Source organism: Tachyglossus aculeatus, chromosome 20 (assembly GCF_015852505.1).
Source record: "Tachyglossus aculeatus isolate mTacAcu1 chromosome 20, mTacAcu1.pri, whole genome shotgun sequence".
NCBI lineage: Eukaryota > Metazoa > Chordata > Mammalia > Monotremata > Tachyglossidae > Tachyglossus > Tachyglossus aculeatus.
The window spans coordinates 26,749,113-26,773,750 of record NC_052085.1 but is presented as its reverse complement, the minus strand read 5'-3'; the positions used below and the strand labels follow the sequence as shown (position 1 = coordinate 26,773,750).

The window sequence follows — 24,638 nt, the reverse complement described above, 5'->3', positions numbered from 1 at the left end:
AGTTAGAAATAGTGCTGTCCAAAAACCATTCTTAGCCTTCTTTTCTCCCTCCTCCCCAGGGTAGGGTTACCAGGGGGAAAGAGCTATGAGTCAACCTCCCGCTTCTCAAGTGCCGAAACACCCTAAAGGTGGTAATGCTTCAAAAATGATAAAAATAAGTTTTTCTGCCTTAAGGGTTTTTTGTCGCAGCGGCACCTGATGTGGCTAACAAGTCCCCGGCTGGGAGCCGTGCTGATTAAACCCAGCTGGGAAGTGGGTCTCAGTCGGGATGCTTGCTTTTTCTCCGGCCCGCTTGAGAGTGCAGTCTCTGTAAATGTGTAAACCGGTTTTCAGAGAAAGGGGCTTTAGCCACGGACGTAATCCATGGGCTTCTGTCTGGAGGAGAAGTGAGTCTCTCAGGGTGCCAACACTTAAGACAAACACAGGTTCTTGACTCATTAGACTTGATCCAGCATACAGTTGGCCAGCGTGGATAATTGGAATTTACAGGTAACCCGGAAAGGTTTGTTTTGCGGCAGGAATGCCAGCCTTTTCCCTCACGGCGTTTTCCTCGGGGCTTCCAACATATCGCCGGGATTGCCTGGCTGGAATCCTGATTTTGTCATGGTGGAGGGGCCACCGTGCCGAGAAAAGGAACAGAGAAGCCAGCCTTTTTAGTGTGAGCAATGCTAGGCTGCTGTTCAGAATGCCCCGGTTTGCCCCTGAGGTGAGCGGCGGGGAGGTGGGGGATCTTGGCCAAACTTGACTTCATCATCATCATCAATCGTATTTATTGAGCGCTTACTATGTGCAGAGCACTGTACTAAGCGCTTGGGAAGCACAAATTGGCAACACATAGAGACAGTCCCTACCCAACAGTGGGCTCACAGTCTAAAAGGGGGAGACAGAGAACAAAACCAAACACACTAACAAAATAAAATAAATAGGATAGATATGTACAAGTAAAATAAATAAATAGAGTAATAAATACGTACAACCATATATACAGGTGCTGTGGGGAAGGGAAGGAGGTAAGATGGGGGGATGGAGAGGGGGAGAGGAAGGAAGAGGCTCAGTCTGGGAAGGCCTCCTGGAGGAGGTGAGCTCTCAGCAGGGCCTTGAAGGGAGGAAGAGAGCTAGCTTGGCGGATGGGCAGAGGGAGGGCATTCCAGGCCCGGGGGTCGATGGCGGGACAGGCGAGCCTACGAAGCAGATAAGCAGATACGGAGATACGGAGCCAGATAAGCACGGTGGTTAAGTTGTGAGTCGTCTCGGGCTTCGGGAAGGGTCAGCAGAGGCCGGTCCTTTCTGTTCCCTCCCAGCCGGCGCTGACCAGGCAGCCCACTCAGGCACAGGTGGCCCTGAGCCTCCTTGGAGCTCCCGAAGCGGTATGCTCTCCCACCCCAACACCCCTAACAGCAGCTGAGCAAACCATAGGAGGTGTGTCTCTGTTCATCCATCCAAGGCCGGACCCAAGCCCCCCGCCAAACTCTGGCCAGACCGACTGTCCTACAGCCAGGGCCAGCCTGGGGCGGCGGACTCGAAAGAGATGTGACTATTAATGACTGTTAGATCGCCGTTTAGGATGCGAGCTGGGTTTGGCTCAGCTTGTTGGAATGGGGAGTGAATCCTCTTTTTGTTCACCGAATAAGGGGTCTGCTTTGCCTTGATTCACTTTGGCATTGCCGTTTCGCGTAATGCCATCCCAGCGTGAAGCCAGGGAGTATTAAGTGCTCACCAGCCCGTGCTGTTACGCCCCATGTTGTAAAGGCAAATAAGATCCTCTCTCTGCCCTTGGAGTGTTTGCGGGCTAATCAATCAATCAGTTGTATTTATTGAGCGCTTACTGTGTGCAGAGCACTGTACTAAGCACTTGGGAAGTACAAGTTGGCAACATATAGAGACAGTCCCTACCCACCAGTGGGCTCACAGTCTAGAAGGGGGAGACAGAGCAAAACCAAACATACTAACAAAATAAAATAAATAGAATAGATATGTACAAGATAAATAAAAGAAGTAATAAATCCGTACAAACGTATATACATATATACATGTGATTACATTTAAAAAGAGTGGTTTTAAAAGAAGAAGAAAGAAAGAATGATTACATTTAAAATTACTCACAGAAGACATCTCAGACGCGAGGTCAACCTCGATGCGAAAGCCGTCTGAAATCTGGGTGCCGTTTCTTTTCAGAGCTTTTGAATCCCCAGACTAGTCTCCCAGGTCAAGGGATTAAGTATGAATTTCTTCAATGAGGCAGCATCTGTTCACCACACTAATAATAGCATCCCAGCTCTTACCCGCTTTTAGGATTGTGTGCCTCTGTTGTACATTTATTTATTTTTTTGTTCAACCTCAACTGTGGCAGATGGACCCTTGACGACACTCCGTGCCACAACTGTGGCAGTTGTGAAAATTCTACTTCTTCCTAATTCTGTGTGAAAATGCTGCTTTAAAAACGAGAGGATGAAGCAGAAAAGCTTTGGCTAAAGATAAAGCAGAGATGTAAAATCAGTGGGCTTTTTGAGAAATAGGAAACGGCTTATTGTTGCCAGCTAGTGCCGAGGGCTTGAGTGATTTTCTGCTTGTTTTCTGTTTGGGTTTTAACTTGACTTTTCCTGACTGTTCAGTTCAGGCCAAGGATTACATTGTTGAGAGTCAGGAACCGCCAACCTGTGCACCTGATGTTGGGAAGAGAGCACTTAGTCCAGATGATAACGTGAGTACCGCCTATAAATTCACTGCAACTCACAGATAAATGAGCCTCTAGTTTGGGAGCGCCAGCATTTTTCTTTCTTTGTCTGGCCAATTTTTCTTTTTTTACCTAACTTGCTCTCCCTGTAGCAGGAGGTTTTGGAACATTTGTCTCCTAGTCCTCTGAGATCCACTGTCATTACGGGGGATCGGTGATGAAAAATGGCCAAATCTGAGCATCAGAGGCCATCTGGTCTACGTGGTGCATGATCACTATAGTTCTGGGAAGCAATGAGATAGACTAGGAAGTGAGTGTGAGAGACAGCATGAGAGAATGAGTCTGAGAATGTCTGGATTTGGAAGAGGGGTGGGTGTGTGTTTGTGTGTTTGTGTGTGTGTGTAGTGTGTGGTGGTAGTTCTGAGCAATGATGAACACTTGCTCTCTGCTGACCTTACACCGTGAAGGTTTCTACACTTGATCTGAGCTCAGAATCCTAATGAACAAACATCGTTCGGGGTTTGCTCTTCTGTGGAACCGTGTGTCAAGTGTCCCCTTTATCTTAGGTAATACTTTCCCGAGCCTGGTCAAGTAGACTATCTACGCTCCAGGCCGAGGCTCACGAACGATCGTCTGATCAGTTGTCGTCCACTTCAATTTCCACCGGGAGCTTTTTTTCTCATGAAGAAGAGGTTGATTTGAGCCCTCTAACTACTGGTAAGGACATTCAGAGAGTCCCAAAACACTCACCTCCCTGCCTCCAGCCTCTCCCCAAACTAACCAATCCTTCATTCTGCTGCCTGGATCATTTTCCTTAAAAAAAATTGCTCTGCACACATCTTCCCCACTCCTCAAAAATGCCTTAAAGCACTCAGTAAACTCTGCCCCTCTTACCTAACCCCGCTCAACTCCCAATACAACTCAAGCCTACACACTTCACTCTTCTAACAGCAGTTTGCTGTACCTCGATCCCTTTCTCTTGCTCACATCCTCCCTCTGGCATGGAACTCCCTCCCCACTTTATAACGAACAGACCCACTTTCCCCATCTTCAAAGTATGTTTTCCACAGTGCTGGGATTAGTTTAGGGTTGCAATTACTTTCCCAAGTGCTTAGTTCAGTGTCCTCCGCACAGTAAGCACTCAAATACGATTGATCTGTAAACTGGAGGTGATAAAACAGTAAAGTGATGAAGCCACATTTTCCCATTCCCCTGTCCCACCCTCTCACCCCTTACGCACACATATACACACAGTCTCTCTCTCATTTTTTTGGTCACTCTCTCACCAGGGAGAGGAGAGGATTCTCCAGTGATCTCTTTATTAACTAGGAGGCAGCCCCACAGCACTTACGTATATACCCATAACTTATCTTAATGACTGTCTCACCTTCTAGATTGTTGTTAGCAGGGAACACAAGGTAATCAGGCTGGACACAGCCCCTCTTCCACATGGGGCTCACAGCATTAATCCCCACTTTACAGATGAGGTAACTGAGGCCCATAGAAGTTAAGTGACTTGCCCAGGGTCACACAGCAGACATGTGGCTGAATCGGGATTAGAACCCAGGTACTTTAGATTCCCGGTCCCATGCCCAGAATAAAATAAATATATTGGCACAGGTTCTGGTTGTTGAGGATATGGCCAGCCTTGGATGGTTGCCTTCCAACTTTGTTGCCAAAGAAGCTCAGAGTTATCCTATTGTGCTCCAGCGCTTAGAACAGTGCTTTGCACGTAGTACGCACTTAGTAAATGCCATTATTATTATTATTATTATTATGAATTGGTATTTGAATGAGAGATTTTTCTAAAGGATTCTGATAGGCTGCATCTCACCATCTAGACCGTAAGCTCGTTGTGAGCAGTGAATATACCGACCAACTTAATTGTATTGTACTCTCTCTCAGTCTTCTGTGCACAGTAAACGTTCCATAAATGCCATTGATTCATTTTCACTTAGTGTGCAGTGGGGTTGTCTTTAAAGATGTAGCCGGTGGACTCGACCTCTTGGACTTGGAGCAAAACTTCCCGAGCTTGCATCGTCAGCTCTTTCAGCCCCTGGAACCAAAGTCTGACTCCAGTGTCCCATCTCTGTCTCATTCTGGGATCTCTCAGGACACCAAAGACCCAAGCAAGGTATTTAAAAATTTCTGTAGAACGTAGTTCGTAGGTAGGGAATCCATTTGAGAACCGACTATAAATAGAACAGAAACCTTGCTGCTGCTGCTGTTTTTTCGGATGAGCAGTAACAACTCGGGCGTATAAGTAGACATGCAGGGTAAAGAATTTTTAAGCCAAGCTAAAATTGAAGAAGGAACAAAAATGCCTCGTTCAGGAGGGCTTGCAAACCAGGCCTACATTAAAGAAGATTGTTCTTATACAAGAGAATGAACTATGTACCATTCATTTCTGATGAAAGAATTGATCAGTGGGTGGTTAATGTAAAGGAGGGCAATGATCATGAGGTTGGGAGCCCACCCTTTTAGACTGTGAGCCCACTGTTGGGTAGGGACTGTCTCTATATGTTGCCAATTTGTACTTCCCAAGCGCTTAGTACAGTGCTCTGCACATAGTAAGCGCTCAATAAATACGATTGATGATGATGATTCCTGCCTTTTCATCAGTAACAGTGGTTCTCTCTTTTTCCCCCCCAGAGTTCAGATTGTTCCCCTGGAAGCGTAAACACTGCTGGAGTATCTGAAACTCCCCCCTCCAGTTCAGAGTTAAGAGGACCAAGACTAAATGCTTTTCTAAAAATACATCATCCGTCTCAGCACTCCAAGCAGCAGAGGGACGTTCCGACTTTGTCTGCCGCATCCCTGCCCGAGAGATTGTCCACGGAAAATATCCTGGGTAGGTATGGTCTTAGATAAGTCCGGTCAGAATCTAGTCTAAGCCTTGTCCTGGTGGAGTCAAATACCACTTTGAGATGTGACACGATACAGCGTTTTTGGAAGAGCGTTATGGCGAGGGAGCGTTTCTGCTATTTCTGCCGAATTATACTCTCCAAGTGCTGTGCGTGGCTTAGTGGAAAGAGCCCGGGCTTGGGAGTCAGATGTTGTGGGTTTTAATCCCGGCTCCGCCACTTGTCAGCTGTGTGACTTTGGGCAAGTCACTTCACTTCTCTGGGCCTCCGTTCCCTCCTCTGTAAAGTGGGGATTAAAACTTGCCAATTTGTACTTCCCAAGCGCTTAGTACAGTGCTCTGCACATGGTAAGCGCTCAATAAATACGATTGATGATGATGATGATGAGCCCCATGTGGGACAACCTTATTGCCTTGTATCTACCCCAGCGCTTTGAACAGTGCTTGGCACGTAGTAAGCGCTTAACAAATACCAACATGATTATTATAGAAACACTCAATAAATACCATTGGTCGATTGATTGATTTTTCACTTTAGTATATATGAATTGTTTCCCCAGCCACTTAGAAACTGCTGGAGAGGTCCATGGTGATGTGATTGCTTTGCCTTCTGGGGACCAGAAGTAACTGCAGAGGAGCTGAATGAGTGTGACTATAATTCATTCATTCATTGTCAGTCGTATTTATTGAGCGCTTACTGTGTGCAGAGCACTGTGCTAAGCGCTTGGGAAGTACAGTATAACGTAGGGAAGTGGCATGACCTAGTGGACAGACCACAGGAGTCCGAAGGACCTGGCTTGTCATCCCAGCCACTTGTCTGCTGTGTAACCTTTGGCAAGTCACTTAACTTCTCTGGGCCTCAGTTTCCTCATCTGTAAAATGGGGATTAAAGTTGTGATCCCCGTGTGGGACTGGTACTGTGTCCAACCTGATTCGTCTGTCTAACCCGGCGCTTAGAACAGTGGCTGGCACATAGTAAGCGCCGTAACAAGTACCAGTATCCTTATTAGTGGGGATGCCTGCCTGGCTTCAGCCGCCCTATAGTGTAATGACAGTTTAAGAATATTTCTTGTATTTACCTGCACAGTCCTTACGTTTGTGATTTCTTGCATTGCCCTGCTACTCCGAGTACATGCATGTTGCTGTGCTGTGAACTGGTTTTGTTTTGGTTGATTGTTTATTGTGCTTTTTAAAAAAAAAAAATTCAACAGGTACCAAGGACTCTTTTCACCCCCTTTTGCCAGAATGTACTTCAAGTGAGGAGAGCCAGAGCGGCACCGGGTCCAAAGCAGAAAGCACAGCATCAAAAGTATCTTCACAAGTGGAGCCTGAGAACCGAGAATCCCGCCTCGCAGAGCAGTACGAGGAGTTATCCAGGAATGACGGAAATTTTGACCTCCGGGTCTCCGTGGAAAAACTGCAGCGCCTGAACCTCAATTCATCTGAAAAGCCAAGTGGGTTCGGTCGGCTGACTGCGCTCCGCAGCCCACCAGATGAGCTGGCTCCGAGCGACGATCTGATGACGGGCTTTGGGAGTTTTACGGAATTGCCGGACGGGAAGGCAGACGAAATGGACGGCAGCCCCAAGGCCCCTACTGGCAGCGAGTCGGGAGAGAGTGGAGGCGTTCAGGGTTGGCCCGATATTCCGGAGGAAACCCTGGAGACAGGAAACCTGGATCGGACCCTACGAGCCGAGCCTCAACAGGTTGAAACGAGTTTGGAAAGCCCAGCCACGGCAATCCTATTCGGTGTCCGCCGAGAGAGTTTGCTACCCACTCCGCTGCCTCCTCCCCCAGCTCCGTGGTCTCTCAAGAGCCCCGTGCCTGTGTGGGTGAGTGAGGTTTCTGCTCATCATCATCATCAATCGTATTTATTGAGCGCTTACTATGTGCAGAGCACTGTACTAAGCGCTTGGGAAGTACAAGTTGGCAACATATAGAGACAGTCCCTACCCAACAGTGGGCTCACAGTCTAAAAGGGGGAGACAGAGAACAAAACCAAACATACTGACAAAATAAAATAAATAGAATAGATATGTACAAGTAAAATAGAGTAATAAATATGTACAAACATATATACAGAACATATATACATATATATGCTCACCCCTGACCATTGTGAAATGTCTTAAGGCAATAAGGTCAGAACAAAAAGGCAAGCTCACCGGGAGGGGTGATGGATTACCTACTGGCTTTGAGACTTCTGGCCGTTGTTCTGTTCTGCACGTATCCTGGGGTCAGTTAGCCGTTGTGGTGGTGGGGAGAGAACAGTATTTGGTATTTTGACACTGAGGTTGGCTTATTCAGGAGACGGAATCCGGGCTCGGCATTCTGGAAGAACCGGAACTGACTCTAATAAGCTCTACTGAGATCAGTATTGCCGATGTCGACTTGGAGCCCGAAAACCAAGAGGGCAAACTGGAGACCAGTTCTCAGGTGAATGTTGATGATAAAAGCCAGTTGCAGATTTTCCTGTTTTGTTCTCCAGGTCTCTTAATAGCCACTCTTTCTTGCCCCAGGGAAGAAAACTTTTACCCCTGGACCCAGAGGTAGATTCTTCCTCATCTCCTCAAGAGGGAACCTCAGCCTATAACCAGCCTGCAGGTAATTCATGATTCCTTATTGTGGGAGTGATACGTTGACAGACAAACATTAAGAACGTTAAGTTAAGTCTTAACATTAAGAACGTTAAGTTTTTTGAAATGAAAATGCTTTCTGTTTCTTTCTGAATTCAACTGGACACCAGGAAGCCCGGCGAGAAGAACACTTGAAACCCCTCCTTCCCAGAGAAGGCTCTCAGGTGTGTTTTTATGAAGCAAGCCAGTATGAGGTTAGGGGGGCCAGCCACCCCACCAATTTTTCATTTTGAAAAATTGTTTTCCTACAGCTCCAGCATTGCAGAAAGTGAGTGAAGTTCAAGTATGTTCCCCAGAGAGGACGGCTCCTGAAGCACTCCTATACCACCAACCTCTAAGGTAGGTTGGGTGACAAAGGACAAGGACAAAGGACTTGACATGTCTTGGCAATTTACAGTTTGTAATGATCCTTTCGCAGGCACCAGAGGGATGAGAAGGCAAGAAAGGAAGTGACTTCTAAAAGCAGGGACAGAGCCAGAGAATTTCACCGGGTAAGAAATGAGAATGCGCCGCCTCTAGCTTTTTAAGGTAAAATGTGAATCTGTGCTGACTGACTCTTTCTGTTTACAGAAAACTCTGGAGAAACTACGGGCCAAAAACTCACACTGACCAAAGTTTTAGCCAATTCAATAAACCTTTATTAATACACGAGTTTGGGGTGTTCTGTGCAAACACACCATCCCTGGTGACCTGAAAAAGAACAAACAAATTAGTTACTGCAGCATGGGTTCGGACAGGCACTGTGTCTCAGGAGGAGACCACAGTGCACTACTTAGTGAGAGTGGTGACCTGTAGAGAGTTCTTATTAGGTCATCGCGTTAAGAGCCGCTGGTTTTACAGCCAAACAAGCCCTCTTTGAAATGACCTCTTCCTACTATGTGAATTTTTAACTGACCTTGAAGTTCTAGCACCATGTTCATCGCACAGGGGAGTGTGACTTGCCCGCAAGCCTAAATCAGAATAGATTCCATTAATGTGGGAAATCTTGTCCAAAGTTCTACAAAGTCTTCAAACACGCATGTTTCTCCACAGGTTTGTGCTAATAAAATAGCGATTTAAAACCCGCTGAGAATTAGTCTACGGTCATGTCCACAGCAAATCAGAAATTGTACTTCTGATAGCCTTGGTAATGACCAGACAAATAGTTTCATAAATTTTCAAGGGTCTTACCTGCCACAATACTCCAGCCAGGATCAGATGTTTCAAAATGGTCTTCTATGAGCTGATGTATCTGTGAAGGAAAAAATTTGAGATGAGGCAACAGAGCTGCAAATCAAGTGATCGCCTGCCTCCCCCACAGCTATGCTCTTTCTACTAGACCATCAGAGAATTGTACACTTGGTGAATTGTGAACTTGGCAGACTTCTGCTTTGGCTTAGGTTCTTCACAACCTTGGATGTTCAGAAAGGCTGTTTTCATTCACTCTCTTCAGAGCAGTTGAACATTTGGCCAATCATCATAACATTTCCTTGTGCTTTGCTCTAAGCCTGAAGGCTTAATGTCTCTTGCCAACAGTGGAACAGCTCCAGTCTGAGCGAAAAGGCTATGGGAAGCAGCCTTAGCTTACGGCTACCTTTCAAGTAGCTTGGGGGGTACGTCCCCAAATCTCAGCCAGCTTTATCACTGGAGCGGGTACAGGCTGCCACTTAAGCCCCATTCCACAGCATGCCACATTAATGTCCAGCTCCAACAGCTACCTTGGGCTTTGAACTCTGCACTTAGTCCCCACGTTGAACAAGGGGAGTTTCGGAATCTGGTCATCTGGATCATCTTCAAAAGTAATGCACTGAACTAGACACCAGATGGTAAAATGGTAAAATTCCAACTTCCCCTTCCCCTCCCACCCTCCAAAGGAACTAAGTTTCCTTACCATTGTTTACTTCTGATTTCTTTGCCCCTCCAAGGGATTCCAGTATATAACCCTACAAACAAAGATAGAAGTCACCCCTGTTTCTAATACTGCCAGTCTAAGTAACTGGGCAAAAATTCCTGTTACAGGTCTCATTGTCACCAGAGTAACTTATTTTTACTGTGATGGAAGCAAAACCTGCTTTCACTGTAGCCACATTGTTCCATAGGACACAAACGTGAACTGTGTCCATGAATATTTGCAATGGGGCATGCAGAGTTCACTGAGTCCTACCCTGGGCTATGTAAAAATCACAAGACACCCACAAATGGGCTCATGTTGGACATGCATTTCCTAGCCAGAAGTTTGCTACAATACCTTTTTAGTATAGTGCTCACAGTAAGCACTTAATTTTATGGCAATAGCTTGTTGCCTTAAGCTAGTTGCTTGAAGATGGCACCTCAGACCGTCAAACTGATCCGAGTTTCGGATGGAAAGCTTAGCAACCTTTATAAACTCGAATATACTTACTGGTGGATTACTGGTGGACTTGTGCACTGAATTGAAATACCTAGTTAAAAAAAGACCAAGCGTCAGCTCTCCAGATCAGAGTAGAACTGATCACGTTTTAGGCATTTAAATGGGTCTGTAGCAATAGAAAAACCAGGTTTAACGAGCACAAACAGCAAGGAAACCAACGATGCCAGATATTGCATTCCTTTAGCACTGCCTTTTGAACATCCCACCAGGAAGAAGTCTGTTGGATGTAGATACCATACAGTGCAGCGTGCCTTTCCCACCAAGTGACCGCTTCAAAGCCACCCTGTCCACAGGCAGGTTTGGTAATGAACGTGTTTTCCCCTCCCAAAAGTCCTCAAGTAGATTCCCAAGCTGGCAACTTACCCTCTGAGACTAGCAATGACCTCAAAATCTCATTCCATCCATCACGTCCACCTAAAGCCAGCTAAAACCAGAAAAAGGAGATTGAACCGTTACGTCGTCCTTCGGCACCGGATGACGCCGCGTGAGTGATGGGCTGCATTCCCGTGACCCCTCAGAATTCCTTTTTGTTCATATCTACATCACTTAGCAGTTGAACAATAATGTCATCACTTGAATGGCAATGCGGCCCAGCTAGCCCGAGGCCACCGCTCGCTCTTACCTGCAGCGATGGGCTTTTGAGCTTCAAGTGCCAGCAGGTCTGTGAATAGAATCGTTCATCTGTGGTTAACACTGACCCCGTTACAATGGTGGTTATTCTACCACTATTAAAAAGCTGTCTTGTGGCTTTTTCCCCACCGAGCCAACATCTAGTTCGGCAGGTAAAGCGAGACCACAACTTTTTTTCTCTGAGGCGTTTCCAACGACATGGGCCTATGAGAGGCCCCGTCGGGATAGACCTCAAAAGGCCTTTTCGCGAAACAATCCAGATGCTGAAAGCAAGTGATTCTGAGCTGATGCGCAGAATCCAGTGCAGTTTGTCATCATGTAGGTACGTTAGTGAAGTCAAGAACAAACTTCGACAAAACTGAGCTTAAAGGTTTTTCTGTTTGCTGCACTGCAAGTTTTAAATGTGATTAAATACTAGTTGCATCCCACAAAGGTAGGGGAACTATCAATGGAGTGCTTACTATATGCAGAGTACAATACAGCAGAACTTCTTACCTTAGCAAATGTCGGTTCTCACTTCACCCGATTCCTTACAGGCAAATACCTGTTTGGAAAAAAACCCAGTTTAGCAGTTTTACAGTACTGAGCCTTGATTATTAAGTTTATAACGTTTTAAACGTGACGTGGTATCAATTAGAAATACAATGGGATCCCACTATTAGTCCTGCCTTTTATGAGATCTCTCCTCAAAACCCCTTTCTTGTACGGACAAAAATGACAATGTAGTCTCTCAGGGACTTAGTACACCGCTCACAATGGAGCCTAAACATTCAAAATAACACTGAGAAGCTCAGCAAGAAAATCTAATGGACTGCCCTAAGCCCCTTATAGTGAGATCCCAATCCCCACCCCAACAACGTTCTCCATTTTTAGCTCAAAAGTTTATGTCACTCTCACAAGCTCTGCTAAAACTGTCCCTTCTTATATGTACCACAGCTCATACAGAACCATGAACTATGGGTTGCAAAAGAGGGTTTGTTCTGAGCACTTGTTTCTAAGTCCTTGTCCCCAAATTGAACAAGAACAAGAGAAGTGCTACGATCGTTCAAGCAGATGTGACTTGTTCCCTGGCTAGGCTACTTAAGGATGGCATTAAAAGATAAATTAGGTTGTGTCTCCATACCACTTAGAAAATGGGGCTGGGAGTGAGTTTAGCAAGGGGGTGTGGGAGGAATAATCAACTCATACACACCCATTTGCAGGACTGATTTGCCCCTTTCATCATATTACGACCCCTTTGATAGAAGTTCATTCACTTTAAGGAGCAAATCAACCTCTCCCCCTCAGATTATCAATCGTACTTATTTGCTTACTAAATTCATGCTTGTTTTCTTGTTCTTCATGTCTTTGAAGAAGTTGTTCCCTGTACTTTTGGCTTTTCTAGTTGTTGCTGTATCCTCTCACGAGTGTTTCTTCCTTTTGGTTGTCTTGATTTTTAGTTTCTGACTCTTTTTGTTTTCTGCATGCTTTCTTTTGAATTTACCATTTCTTTAGACTTCCCTTTTCTCTTTGCATGTGCCCTTCTGGAGGGCTATCCGTTTTCAGCCACACCTCAACTCTAAGGCCTGGCCCTCTCTTGGTAAGGTTCAGCTTCTTCAAACTGTGGAAACTGCTCTTCACCAGTGGCCTTCCAACACCCTTTTGATTCCCCTTCCTCCTCAGTTTGCCCATGCTGTTCTACCCGTGTATGTTCTTGGATTTAGATGCCTAAAAGGCAATCAAATTCTCTCTCAGCAATTTGCTTGTGTTGGTCTACCTGCGTTTTCCGCCTCTTTTTCTTCTTCTTGGGTACGGATTCCGGCTCGCTTGGCACACTCTGCTCTGCAGTTCCATTCACTGCGGACAGCGCTTCATACTGCAAGAGATCTCCGGGTAAGAGACGGGTCTCCTCAGACTGTTGGTCTAGGAACAATGATCCCTCCTCTTCAATTGGCACAGCCTTGGATTCCCTCCTCTTGGGAACTCTCAGGGTTTCTGCCCCTCCCATCTGTGCTGGAAACACACCTCCTACTTCCCGATTTGTTTCCTTCTCTTCTTCCTGGGTGCCTCCTCCACACTTGGCCCACTCCGTTCTGCAGTTCCATTCACCTGCAGCTCTCCAGGCTCACAAAAGGACTTCTTCCTTCCAAAAAGAGGGGTCTCCTCAGGCTGTTGGTTTAACACAAATCCCTCTTCTCCATTCGGCACAATTTTGGATTCTATCCTTTTAGGAGCTCTCAGGGTTTCCCCCTCTTCTATCCGTTCTGGATACACATCTCCCTCTTCCTGATTTTTTTTCTTCTTTCTCTTCTTCCTGGGTGCCTCTTCTACTGCTTCCTCTACACTTGGCACACTCTGTTCTGTAGCTCCATTCACGTGCAGCTCTCCAGGCTCACAAAAGGACTTCTTCCTTCCAAAAAGAGGGGTCTCCTCAGGCTGTTGGTTTAACAACACAAATCCCTCTTCTCCATTGGGCACAATTTTGGATTCTATCCTTTTGGGAGCTCTGAGGGTTTCCCCCTCTTCCATCTGTTCTAGATACACATCTCCAACTTCCTGATTTTTTTTCTTCTTTCTCTTCTTCCTGGGTGCCTCTTCTACTTCCTTTACACTTGGCACACTCTGTTCTGTAGCTCCGTTCACCTGCAGTTCTCCAGGCTCACAAAAGGACTTCCTCCTTCCAAAAAGAGGGGTCTCCACAGGATGTTGGTTTAACACAAATCCCTCTTCTCCATTCAGCACAATTTTGGATTCTATCCTTTTGGGAGCTCTGAGGGTTTCCCCCTCTTCCATCTGTTCTAGATACACATCTCCCACTTGCTGATTTTTTTTCTTCTTTCTCTTCTTCCTGGGTGCCTCTTCTACTACTTCCTCTACACTTGACACACTCTGTTCTGTAGCTCCATTCACCTGCAGTTCTCCAGGCTCACAAAAGGACTTCTTCCTTCTAAAAAGAGGGGTCCCCTCAGGTTGTTGGTTTAACAACACAAATCTCTCACTTGGCACAATTTTGGAGTCTGTCCTTTTGGGAGCTATCAGGGTTTCCCCCTCTTCCATCTGTTCTTGATAAACATCTCCCACTTCCCGATGTTTTTTCTTTTTCTTCTTCTTGGGTGCTACTTTTACTACATCCTCCTCACTTGGCACACTCTGTTCCGCAGCTCCATTCACCTCTGACATGGCCTCAGACTGCAAAAGTTCTCCATGTTCAGAATGCAATCCCTTCCTTCTAATGACAGGGGTCTCCTCGGGCTGTTGGTTTATGAATGAAAATTCCTCCTCTCCAGTAAGCAGAAACTTAGAGTCCATCCTCTTGGGAACTACCATTGTTTCCCCCTCTTCCATCTGTTCTAGATAAACGTCTCCCACGTCCCGATTTTTTTTCTTCTTTTTCTTCTTCTTGGGTGCTACCTCTACTATGTCCTCCTCGTTTAGCACATTCTGTTCCGCGTTTCCGTTCACCTCTGAAATCGCCTCATGCTGCACGAGTTCTCCATGGTCAGAATGGGACCTCTTCCATCTGAGAGGGGTCTCCTCAGGCTGTTGGTTTATGAATGATAATTCTTCCTCTCCAGTACGCATGAACTTAGTTTCCATCCTCTCGGGAACTATCATTGTTTCTCCATCTCCCATCTGTTCTGGACATGCTTCTCCCACTTTCCGATTTTTTTTCTTTTTCTTCTTGGGTGCTAATTCTACTACGTCCTCCTCGTTTAGCACATTCTGTTCTGCGTTTCCGTTCACCTCTGAAATCGCCTCATACTGCACGAGTTCCCCATGGTCAGAATGGGACCTCTTCCATCTGAGAGGGGTCTCCTCAGGCTGTTGGTTTATGAATGATAATTCTTCCTCTCCAGTACGCATGAACTTAGTTTCCATCCTCTCGAGAACTATCATTGTTTCTCCATCTCCCATCTGTTCTGGGCATGCATCTCCCACTTTCCGATTTTTTTTCTTTTTCTTCTTCTTGGGTGCTACTTCTACCACATCCTCCTCGCTCAGCACACCCTGTTCTGCAGCTCCATTCATGTGTGGTTCTGCAGGTTCACAAAGAGCGATTGTTTCAGGTTGGTTTTTCAACAAAGATCCCTCTTCTCCAGAAGAGGCAATCAGTGTTTCCGTCCGTTCTGGGGACACAGCTCCAGAGCCACGATTCTTTTTCTTCTTCCTAGAGGCTATTTCCCCTGTTGGCATTTCCTGGTCTCCATCCACATCTACATTTGACTGCCGCACACGTTTGCTTTTGAGCCTTTTCTCCCTTGAGAACACTGCTCCCTCCTCAGACCCTGAGTTTTTAGATAAAACGTCCGCCTCTTCATTAGGTACCGTCTTAGTTTCAGCCTTCCCTAGAACGATCACGTGTTCTCCTTCCATTGGCTCATTCTGTTCTATACGAATACTTCTTCGCCTTTTCTTTTTCCTTGGGGCAATTTCCACCTCCATCGGCGGAGCTGCCTCAACCCCGTGCTGGTCTGTGGGCTTACATCTGTTCGGAGAAATCTGTGTTTCCTTCTCAGAGAGTTTGTTTTCAGTGAGCACTTCCTCTTCATCCATAGGAATATTTGACTTAGGATCTTTCATGGGGAGCACCGTTCCTTGCTCTTCAGGTTGCTCTTGTGGTTCTATTCCTGGGACTCCAGGCTGGTTGTCCTTTTCCTTCTGGCTCGGGGCTACTTCCTGGCTGCTCAGCACGTGCGGTGTTTCCCGTGCGTTCGGCTCCTGGGTGGGTTTCGCCTTCGTCTCGCCTCTCTTGCACCTTCTGTCTCCAGGCAGGGTTTTCTCCTCCTCTAGGGCAGCTGGCCCATGCTGTTCCACTTCCACGTTCTTGCCCTTCCAACTTTTCATCATCTTCCCTTTTTCGTTCTTTGGGAATTTAGTACTTATTATGAAACAACTATTCTCCTAAACCAACAGAGATATAAAGCAACACTAAGCAACTGAAATTGAGCTTTCAGAATTTTGCAGTTCACAGTCAGTATACAGGTTTTGTACGGCCGTTTCCAATTTGTTTCATGGTCCTTCTCCCTTCCATATAAACATATTGTGTTAATCTAACCGAGAAGCTACTCTATTGAGGCCTAACACCCAATTGGCACTAAGCCTCTTATCACCTCAGTTCTCTGGAAACCAGTTTTACAGCCATCCATTTGGACGCTGGAGACAGCTGTACTCTGAACAAACCTAGTGCTGAGCATATATGGATAATAAGCTATCGCCCTGGCAGAATCCAGGCATCAAAGGCAGCGGTCTACATCAGTAGCTGAAAGAACACCTACTTTCATCTGCTCCCAGGATTTAAAATCCCTGCCTTGGGCACAGCAAAAAATTGTGGTAAGCAGAACAATGGGGGAATCAGTAACTTGGTTCCCTGCTTCATTGGTTGTTCCCTGCTCTAGCTCGGGGGTAGGGGGCTGGGGGAGAAATTAATGGACTGTATGAGGAGTTGGGAAGGCGGGGGAACCTTTATATAAAAGCTGTCACCCCGGATCGGATGGCAAGAGCCTGCAGTGGGTACTCAGAAGCAGTGTGGCTTAGTGGAAAGAGTACGGGCTTGGGTGTCAGGCTGTGGTTTCTCATCCCAACTCTGCCACTTGTCAGCTGTGTGACTCTGGGCAAGTCACTTAACTTCTCTGTTCCTCAGTCACCTCATCTGTAAAATGGGGATTAAGACTGCAAGCCTCACGTGGGACAACCTAATAGCCTTGTATCTCCCCCAATGCTTACAACAGTGCTTGGCACATAGTAAGCGCTTAACAAATACCATCATGACTTACCACTATTCTGGCATCCCATCGGTCTGGATCATCATAGTCACCACCATCCTCTACACTGAAAAACAAGTCGACAATTAGTCACACTCATGCCACGGTAATTCCACTTCTCAAATACCATCAACTTCAAACTTAAATACGTCTCGTCTGCTCCACCCACTGAAAACTGAAAAGCAGTACAATATCTCTACGCAAAACAGAGAATGTGTTACACATCTGGGCAGAGATGATCACTCAGAGCCTCACCATTACTTTCAGTCCTAAGAAAAGCAGTCTGCAGCCAAATCAACCCCAAAAACAGTCCAGGGAAACAACTTCCCAAATGATTTGCACTTGATGTTAGCCATACGCTACTTGCAGTCTTTCAGATAAACCACTGGCCCTCTTTGAAGGCGGAATCTTTCCTTTAGTGGCAATAAATTAGCTGTGTGGGACTCCTGCACCTGCAGGTTTATCAGTCAGCTATTTATTGAGCACTTGTGTGCACAGCACTGTACAATATGGACAACTCATTAATGGCATTGCAGCAGCAGCAACAAGGAAGCAGCTAAAAGGATCATAATTTCACGGGCTTGCTGCTTCCCACATGATTCTTCCAGAATTTACCTGTCAAGTTGGATTCCCTTGGACCACTAGGCTAACTGAGGTAATAGGAGTGAATCTTGTGATAATCCAAGTTTTTGAACTTTGGTAATTAACACACCATACTGATCCAGATCTGTTGGGGATTTTTCCATATTTGGCCTAGGGTCCAAAAGCTGGCCCCCGGCGCCTTACGACCCCAACTTAGAGCAGTAACGGTTCTGATTTGTGCTGGTTTGACTGGAGAGAAGTGTTAGATCCGTAAGACTCTGGGTTAATATTTGCCTAAAGCTGTTTGGAAGCAACAAAACCCAATACTGCCAATCTCAACTTACTTCAACTCCTCTATAGGAGAAATCGCTCCGTCGTCATCTACATATTTGCAGCCGCGCATATGAAGTTCTTCGTTATCCACATCTTCCCCGGTATTTAGTTGGCTCAGGATCTCTTTGAGACTTTTTTCAAACTTGAGCCTTTCAATGTAGTTGAGAAATCCCCGTGCAACAGATTGCTGTAGAAGTATAACCAAATGATTCAGAACAAGCCCAGTAAGTCCAAACACACTGTTGTGCTGTACTCTCCCAAGCGCTTAGTGTTTGCCTCAATCTCATTCATCTGGCTGCCGACCCCTCATCCACAGCCTGCCTCTGGCCTGGAATGCCCTCCCTCCTCAAATCCAGACAATTCCACCCTCCCCTTCAAAGCCTTATTGAAGTCACATCTCCAAGAGGCCTTCCTTAAGTCCCCTTTTCCTCTTCTCCCATTCCCAACCCCACAGCACTCTGTACTTTTATGCTTTCCCCCCACCATCTAGGCTGTAGGCTCCCTGTGGGCCAGGAATGTGTCTGCTTATTCTCCTATTGTACTCTCCCAAGCACTCAATATAGTATTCTGCACACAGTAAATACCCCAAAAATATAAATAGTACAGTGCCCTCCTTGCAGTTAGCACTCACTAAATACGATTGATTAATGGATAAAGTCGTGTCACGGAGCCCGTGCACCTCTCATTAAGGTGGATTCTATTTACAGAGAGGGAAAATTTGAGTTGAGGCATCACTTCCTTGATCATTTTGGGCATTCAACAAAAAACAAATTGAAACCTTTCTCCAAATAACACTCACTTCATAAGCTAAGATCATTTTCCAGGGTAACTGTTTCTTTCGGAACTCCCTTTGTATCAGTGGAAATTTGAAGCCTTTGTCTCCAAATAGCCTCTTCTGTTCTTGCGTAGTGTGGATATTTAATCTCCCCCAAGTTCCTTTTGGTCTTCCTCTTGGGTTTCCTGTTGGCTTATATTTTTTCTTTCCGTATTTCCTTTTTTTCCGGCATCTAAAGCCACCTCTCAGATCATACGGGGGCCTCACTTCTGAAGTGGAGTCACTTGAAGAGTCTGCCCCAGGTTTCTCAGCCATGGACTTTCTGAAGTTTCTCGAGCTCTGACTTCGTAGCTGTCGCTGGGGTAAGGCAGGAGCGCACTGCGTTCTAAACAAGCTACTCCCCGACTCAGGGCAGTTACTGAAATAGATGAAGGATTGCCGTCTATTACCATTATTAAAATGTCATCAAGGCTTTGTGCTGCCTACATTTCCCATTTTGAAGACCTAATCATTTGCAGGGAAAACACGATATGAAGCATCCTAAAAGTGGGAAACACCCAAGGCTCCATGAGGGGTGGCACGGAGCCCTGCTTAGAATCGGAGCCGTTCCGAAGTGCAAAACGGTGAAAATACCCAGAAGTATTCACTAGTTCAAAATCTATTGGAGACCTCATATAGGAAGTTAAACCTTTAGTAGCACCTGATAGAAATCAAGGTCAGCATCAAGGGACATCTGGGAAATTGAAATGTTTCACTCATGCCAAGGTATCTGCAACTTTCTGTCTGTAATCAGTGGGAAAGCTCACTGTACTTTCAAAAACGAGCTTGGAAAGGAGGCTTGCCTAATAGGCAGAGACCAGGTTCCCAGGTCTCTGGGCTCAACTGTTATGCTCCTTCAGGGGTTTGGGAACAGGACCAAACTGAGCTTTTGGTTATGTATTTCAGAATACACCATCTGAATGACTACTACTGGCAGAACACTGAATTATGTACTCGGGAGAATAGGAGACAATCTCCGCCCTCCAGGAGCTTAGAGGCAACCTAGAAAGGGAGACTGATATTTAAATGAATTAAGTTAGATCGGGGAAGGAACAGGGAACAGAAATGCTACCTGGCATTGTGGTAAGCGATTAACTGAAAATTCCAAACACTGGCAAACCTATCTACAGAAGGATAATTAGCCTACAATCAGAAACCATCTGCAAATGGGACCCCTAATCTTCAAAATTACAGATCTTTCCTCAGGATAATGAGCTGTTACCATGAGGTAGCTCCCCACTCCTGAAACACATCATCTACAGTACCTACAAGGAATAAACTCCTTTACATCGTCTCCTTCCAAACCTTCAACTTATGTTTGAGGTTACTGCTTGAAGCTTTATCTTTAAAACATGGAAAAACTTTCTTGAAGCGGAGAAAGCAGGCTTACCTTTCACTGCTCTCTTCCAAGGGGTTGGCTGGAACAACTGGCATAACATGGTCTGAGAGACTCTTACTGGACATCCCTTGTGATAATGAATTATTCGAGGGAACGAGTCCTCCACCTTCATTCTGCCTAGGTGTTTTCCCTAGGGTCGATTCGTAAGTATCTTTCTCAACACGGTCCGTATCTTCATGGACTTCAGCCATCAGTTGTTCTTGATGCTTAAGACCTGAAAAATAGTTAAAATGCTGTAGTCCACATCGAATGGAAAACTACCCTTCAAGCATGACCGTGGTTTTTCACCAATATTCTGCAGAACCTCATGGTTCCGGAGGGAGGGTAGAGGAGGGTGGAGTTTTAGTATCGTCTGCCTCTTTGTAATTTTTACCCAAAGTTGGCATATAAGCGTGACCATCTATAGTCTGAGATTATCTGGCAGTTCTCCTGGGCAAGATCGTTGGACCCATCATCTTCACGCCAGACTAAGACTAATCAATCGTATTTATTAAGCGTTTATTGTGTACAGAGGACTGTGCTTGGGAAAGTACAACAAAATATAACAAATACCCTGCACACAATAAGCCCCCCGACTTCTTACAAAACTGTCATGATTCTTTGCAAAGGGGCTATAGTATTATTACAATCAATTCTCATGAGCCAAATACTGTGCTAAGCACAAGGGTGGATATGCTGTTTATGGGAAGCAGCATGGCCTGGTGGCAAGGTTTGGGAGTGAGAGGTTGTGGGTTCTAATCCTGCCTCCACCTCTCATCTGCTGTGTGACCTTGGGCAAGTCACTTCACTTCCCTGGGCCTCAGTTACCTCGTCTGTAAAATGATTAAGAGTGTGAGCCTCATGCAGGACAGGAATGTGTCCAACCTGATTACCTTGTGAACAGTGCTTGGCACATAATAAGCACTTAATACTACTATTATTATGAAAAGCATCAAATGAGAAGCAGCAAGGTCTAGTGGAAAGAGCACGGACCTGGGAAACATAGGACCTGAGTTCTAATCCTGGATCCGCCACTTGTTTGCTGTGTGATCTCGGGCAAGTTACTGAACTTCTCTGGGTCTGTTACCTCCTCGGTATAATGGGGATTAGGACTGTGAGCCCACGCGGGACATGGACTGTGGCCAACCTGATTGGCTCGTATCTACCCCAGCGCTTAGTACAGTGTCTGGCAATCCTACTCTTAATAATAATAACGGTATTTGTTAAGCGCTTACTATGTGCCAAGCACTGATCTTGAGGCCTCCAGGTCTGATTGTCTTGAATCTCCCCAGCGTTTAGCACATGGTGATCACCTAGCAAATACCATCATTATTCTGCATTAGTCCCGTCCCATACGGGGCACCACCTTCGTCCCACGGAGTCCATCCAGAAAGATGGACTCTCAGTGGAAAAAGCCCGGGCTTGGGAGTCAGAGGTCATGGGTTCTAATCCTGCCTCCGCCAATTGTCAGCTGACTTTGGGAAAGTCACTTCACTTCTCTGGGCCTCAGTTACCTCATCTGTAAAATGGGGGTGAAGACTGTGAGCCCCACGTGGGGCAACCTGATCACACTGTATCCTCCCCAGCATTTTGAACGGTGCTTTGCACATAGTAAGCGCTTAACAAATGCCACCATTATTATTACTACTACTACCGACAGACACCCCCGATCCCATTCTGGGAGCTAGCTAGCCCGGGGATCCATCACATGCCTGCCGTGTGACCTTGGACGAGTCGTTTAACTTCTAGGGGGCTCATTCATTCATTCAATCGCATTTATTGTGCGCTTACTGTGTGCAGAGCACTGTTCTAAGCGCTTGGGAAGTAAAAGCTGGCAACATCTAAAGACGGTCCCTACCCAACAACGGGCTCACAGTCTAGGAGCGGGAGACAGACAACAAAACATGTGGACACGTGTCAAGTTGTCAGAACAAACAGAATTAAAGCCAAATGCACATCAACAAAATAAACAGAATAGTAAATATGTACAAGTAAAAGAGTAATAAATCTGTACAAACATATATAAGCAGCGTGGCTCAGTGGAAAGAGCACGGGCTTTGGAGTCAGAGCCCACTGTTGGGTTGGGACCGTCTCTATATGTTGCCAACTTGGATTCCCAAGCGCTTAGTCCAGTGCTCTGCACACAGTAAGCGCTCAAGAAATACGATTGATTGATTGAAGCGACTTGCCCAAAGTCACCCAGCTGACAGTTGGCAGAGCCGGGATTTCACCTCCTCCAGGAGGCCTTCCCAGACTGAGCCCCTTCCTTCCTCTCCCCCTCGTCCCCCTCTCCATCCCCCCCATCTTACCTCCTTCCCTTTCCCCACAGCACCTGTATATATGGATATATGTTTGTACATATTTATTACTCTATTTATTTTATTTGTACATATCTATTCTATTTATTTTATTAGTATGTTTGGTTTTGTTCTCTGCCTCCCCCTTTTAGACTGCGAGCCCACTGTTGGGTAGGGACCGCCTCTATATGGTGCCAATTTGTACTTCCCAAGCGCTTAGTACAGTGCTCTGCACATAGTAAGCGCTCAATAAATACGATTGATGATGATGATTTGAACCCACGACCTCTGACTCCAAAGCCCGGGCTCTTTCCACTGCGCCACAATGCTTCTCTTTGGGCAAGTCACTCGACTTCTCTGTGCCTCATCTGTAAAATGGGGATGAAGACTGTGACCCCACGTGGGACAACCTGATCACCTTGTAACCTCCCCAGCGCTTGGCACATAGTAAGCGCTTATTAAATGCCGTCATTATTATTATTATTACGGGGCGCCGGGTGTGCCCATGGCCCACCCACTGATCGCCCGGGGGTCCCGGGAAGCCGGCGGGACGGCGCAAGTCCCCCTGGCGATGGGCGGGACGCCGATGTCGCCGGATTCCCCGGGGAGGATGGAGAGTTTACCTGCATCCGCCATGCCGGCCATCCGGTCCTGCACAAAGGGATGGGCGGGACGGCCGTTGGCGCTAAAAGGGCTGATGTCATCTCGCGAGAGCGAGCGAGCGCGCGCGCGCGCTAACACGGGTGATGTCACCCGGCGAGAGCGGGCCGGCCGCTCGCGCTAAGGGAGGCGATGTCGTCTCGCGAGAGCGAGCGCGCGCGCTAACACGGGTGATGTCACCCGGCGAGACGGGGCCGGCAGGGCGCGCTGAGAGAGGTGATGTAGTCTCGCGAGACCGCGCTCAGAGGGGTGACGTCACCCTGCGGGAGCGGGCCGCGCTAAGAGACTCAATAATAATAATAATGACGGCGTTTATTAAGTGTTCACTATGTGCCAAGCACTGTTCTAAGCGCTGGGGAGGTTACAAGACAATCAGGTTGTCCCACATGGGGCTCACAGTCTTCATCCCCATTTGACAGATGAGGGAACTGAGGCCCAGAGAAGTGAAGTGACTCGCCCGAAGTCACACAGCTGACAATTGGCGGAGCTGGAATTTGAACCCATGACCTCTGACTCCAAAGCCCGGGCTCTTTCCACTGAGCCACGCTGGTTCTCAACCAATCAATCGTATTTCTTGAGCGCTTACTGTGTGCAGGGCACTGGACTAAGCGCTTGGGAAGTACAAGTTGGCGACATATAGAGATAGCAGAGAATCAATCAATCAATCGTATTTATTGAGCGCTCAACTGTGTGCAGGGCACTGTACTAGGCGCTTGGGAAGTACAAGTTGGCTACATGTAGAGATCGTCCCTACCCAACAGTGGGCTCACAGTCTAGAAGGGGGAGACAGAGAACAAAACCGAACATATTAACAAAATAAAATAAATAGAATAGATATGTACAAGTTAAATGAATAGAGTAAAAAATATGTACAAACATATACAGTACAAACATATATACAATATATTAGAAAGGGGAGACAGAGAACAAAACAAAACATACTAACAAAATAAAATAAATAGAATAGATATGTACAGGTAAAATAAATAAATAACAGAGTAAAAAATATGTACAAACATATACAATACAAACATTCTATTTTGTTAGTATGTTTGGTTTTGTTCCCTGTCTCCCCCTTTTAGACTGTGAGCCCACTGTTGGATAGGGACTGTCTCTAAATGTTGCCAACTTGTACTTCCCAAGAGCTTAGTACAGTGCTCTGCACACAGTAAGCGCTCAATAAATACGATTGATGATGATATATCCAATATATTACCGGCAAGGGCCCTTGGTTTTTATCAAAGATAGCATTTTATTCTCCCAAATTATCTCTGGTCTCCTCCTCTCCCAAGAATTCACCGTCGGTTCTCCCAGACCTCCCAAAACATCCTCCCACTTTTGTGATTTATGGTATTAGTCCTTTCCCCCTCTATGAGTCTTGGAAGTAGGAGTGCTGTGTTCCTAGAGCAGTGACCCACAATTTTCTCCAGTCTGTGTCACCTCGCGAGGCTGCGCCAAGAGGGGTGATACCCTGCGGTAGGGCCCGTCTCTAGATGTTGCCAACTTGCACTTTCTGAGCGCTTAGTACAGTGCTGTGCACACAGTGAGCGCTCCATGAATAGGATTGAGGGAATGAATGTCATCTCACGAGACCGCGCTCAGAGGGGCGATGTCACCCTGCGAGAGCGGCGCCAAGAGGGCT

General features: G+C 46.3%; 2 protein-coding genes and 9 non-coding genes across 12 annotated transcripts in view; 2 read left to right on the top strand and 9 right to left on the bottom strand.

Moving 5' to 3' along the window:
• CEP295 (centrosomal protein 295) overlaps nt 1–8,816 on the top strand; it is a 125,273-nt gene extending 116,457 nt beyond the window's left edge. Inside the window, exons 20-30 of one of the 2 annotated variants that reach the window (XM_038762101.1) lie at nt 2,613–2,701; nt 3,241–3,391; nt 4,657–4,808; nt 5,327–5,525; nt 6,749–7,368; nt 7,844–7,972; nt 8,056–8,140; nt 8,283–8,336; nt 8,424–8,511; nt 8,591–8,663; nt 8,743–8,816. In XM_038762101.1, coding sequence (XP_038618029.1) covers nt 2,613–2,701; nt 3,241–3,391; nt 4,657–4,808; nt 5,327–5,525; nt 6,749–7,368; nt 7,844–7,972; nt 8,056–8,140; nt 8,283–8,336; nt 8,424–8,511; nt 8,591–8,663; nt 8,743–8,781 — 1,679 coding nt within the window. In that variant the 3' untranslated portion in view covers nt 8,782–8,816. Of the gene's footprint in view, nt 1–2,612; nt 2,702–3,240; nt 3,392–4,632; nt 4,809–5,326; nt 5,526–6,748; nt 7,369–7,843; nt 7,973–8,055; nt 8,141–8,282; nt 8,337–8,423; nt 8,512–8,590; nt 8,664–8,742 lie in introns of both variants that reach the window. The other variant, XM_038762100.1, reaches the window with a different exon arrangement.
• Nucleotides 2,884–2,963, top strand: LOC119941681. Its single transcript, XR_005455269.1, has one exon. It is a non-coding gene; the product is annotated as a small nucleolar RNA U2-19 (small nucleolar RNA).
• Nucleotides 8,788–22,993, bottom strand: TAF1D (TATA-box binding protein associated factor, RNA polymerase I subunit D). Its single transcript, XM_038762109.1, is given in 14 exon segments — nt 8,788–8,862; nt 9,068–9,122; nt 9,343–9,403; nt 10,043–10,094; nt 10,553–10,985; nt 11,184–11,222; nt 11,687–11,735; nt 12,505–13,213; nt 13,216–16,072; nt 16,945–16,999; nt 17,859–18,034; nt 18,647–19,040; nt 20,052–20,274; nt 22,960–22,993. Coding segments are annotated over 7 exon segments (4,050 nt in total). The 5' UTR covers nt 22,982–22,993; the 3' UTR covers nt 8,788–8,862; nt 9,068–9,122; nt 9,343–9,403; nt 10,043–10,094; nt 10,553–10,985; nt 11,184–11,222; nt 11,687–11,735; nt 12,505–12,890.
• LOC119941698 lies at nt 8,911–9,039 on the bottom strand. The gene has a single exon (XR_005455283.1). It is a non-coding gene; the product is annotated as a small nucleolar RNA SNORA25 (small nucleolar RNA).
• Nucleotides 9,189–9,308, bottom strand: LOC119941678. The gene has a single exon (XR_005455266.1). It is a non-coding gene; the product is annotated as a small nucleolar RNA SNORA32 (small nucleolar RNA).
• LOC119941695 lies at nt 9,567–9,639 on the bottom strand. The gene has a single exon (XR_005455280.1). It is a non-coding gene; the product is annotated as a small nucleolar RNA Z40 (small nucleolar RNA).
• LOC119941699 lies at nt 10,160–10,293 on the bottom strand. Its single transcript, XR_005455284.1, has one exon. It is a non-coding gene; the product is annotated as a small nucleolar RNA SNORA1 (small nucleolar RNA).
• On the bottom strand, nt 10,666–10,806 carry LOC119941696. The gene has a single exon (XR_005455281.1). It is a non-coding gene; the product is annotated as a small nucleolar RNA SNORA8 (small nucleolar RNA).
• Nucleotides 11,071–11,140, bottom strand: LOC119941689. Its single transcript, XR_005455274.1, has one exon. It is a non-coding gene; the product is annotated as a small nucleolar RNA SNORD5 (small nucleolar RNA).
• LOC119941679 lies at nt 11,296–11,427 on the bottom strand. The gene has a single exon (XR_005455267.1). It is a non-coding gene; the product is annotated as a small nucleolar RNA SNORA18 (small nucleolar RNA).
• Nucleotides 12,102–12,228, bottom strand: LOC119941682. The gene has a single exon (XR_005455270.1). It is a non-coding gene; the product is annotated as a small nucleolar RNA SNORA40 (small nucleolar RNA).
• Nucleotides 22,994–24,638: the final 1,645 nt, after the last annotated feature.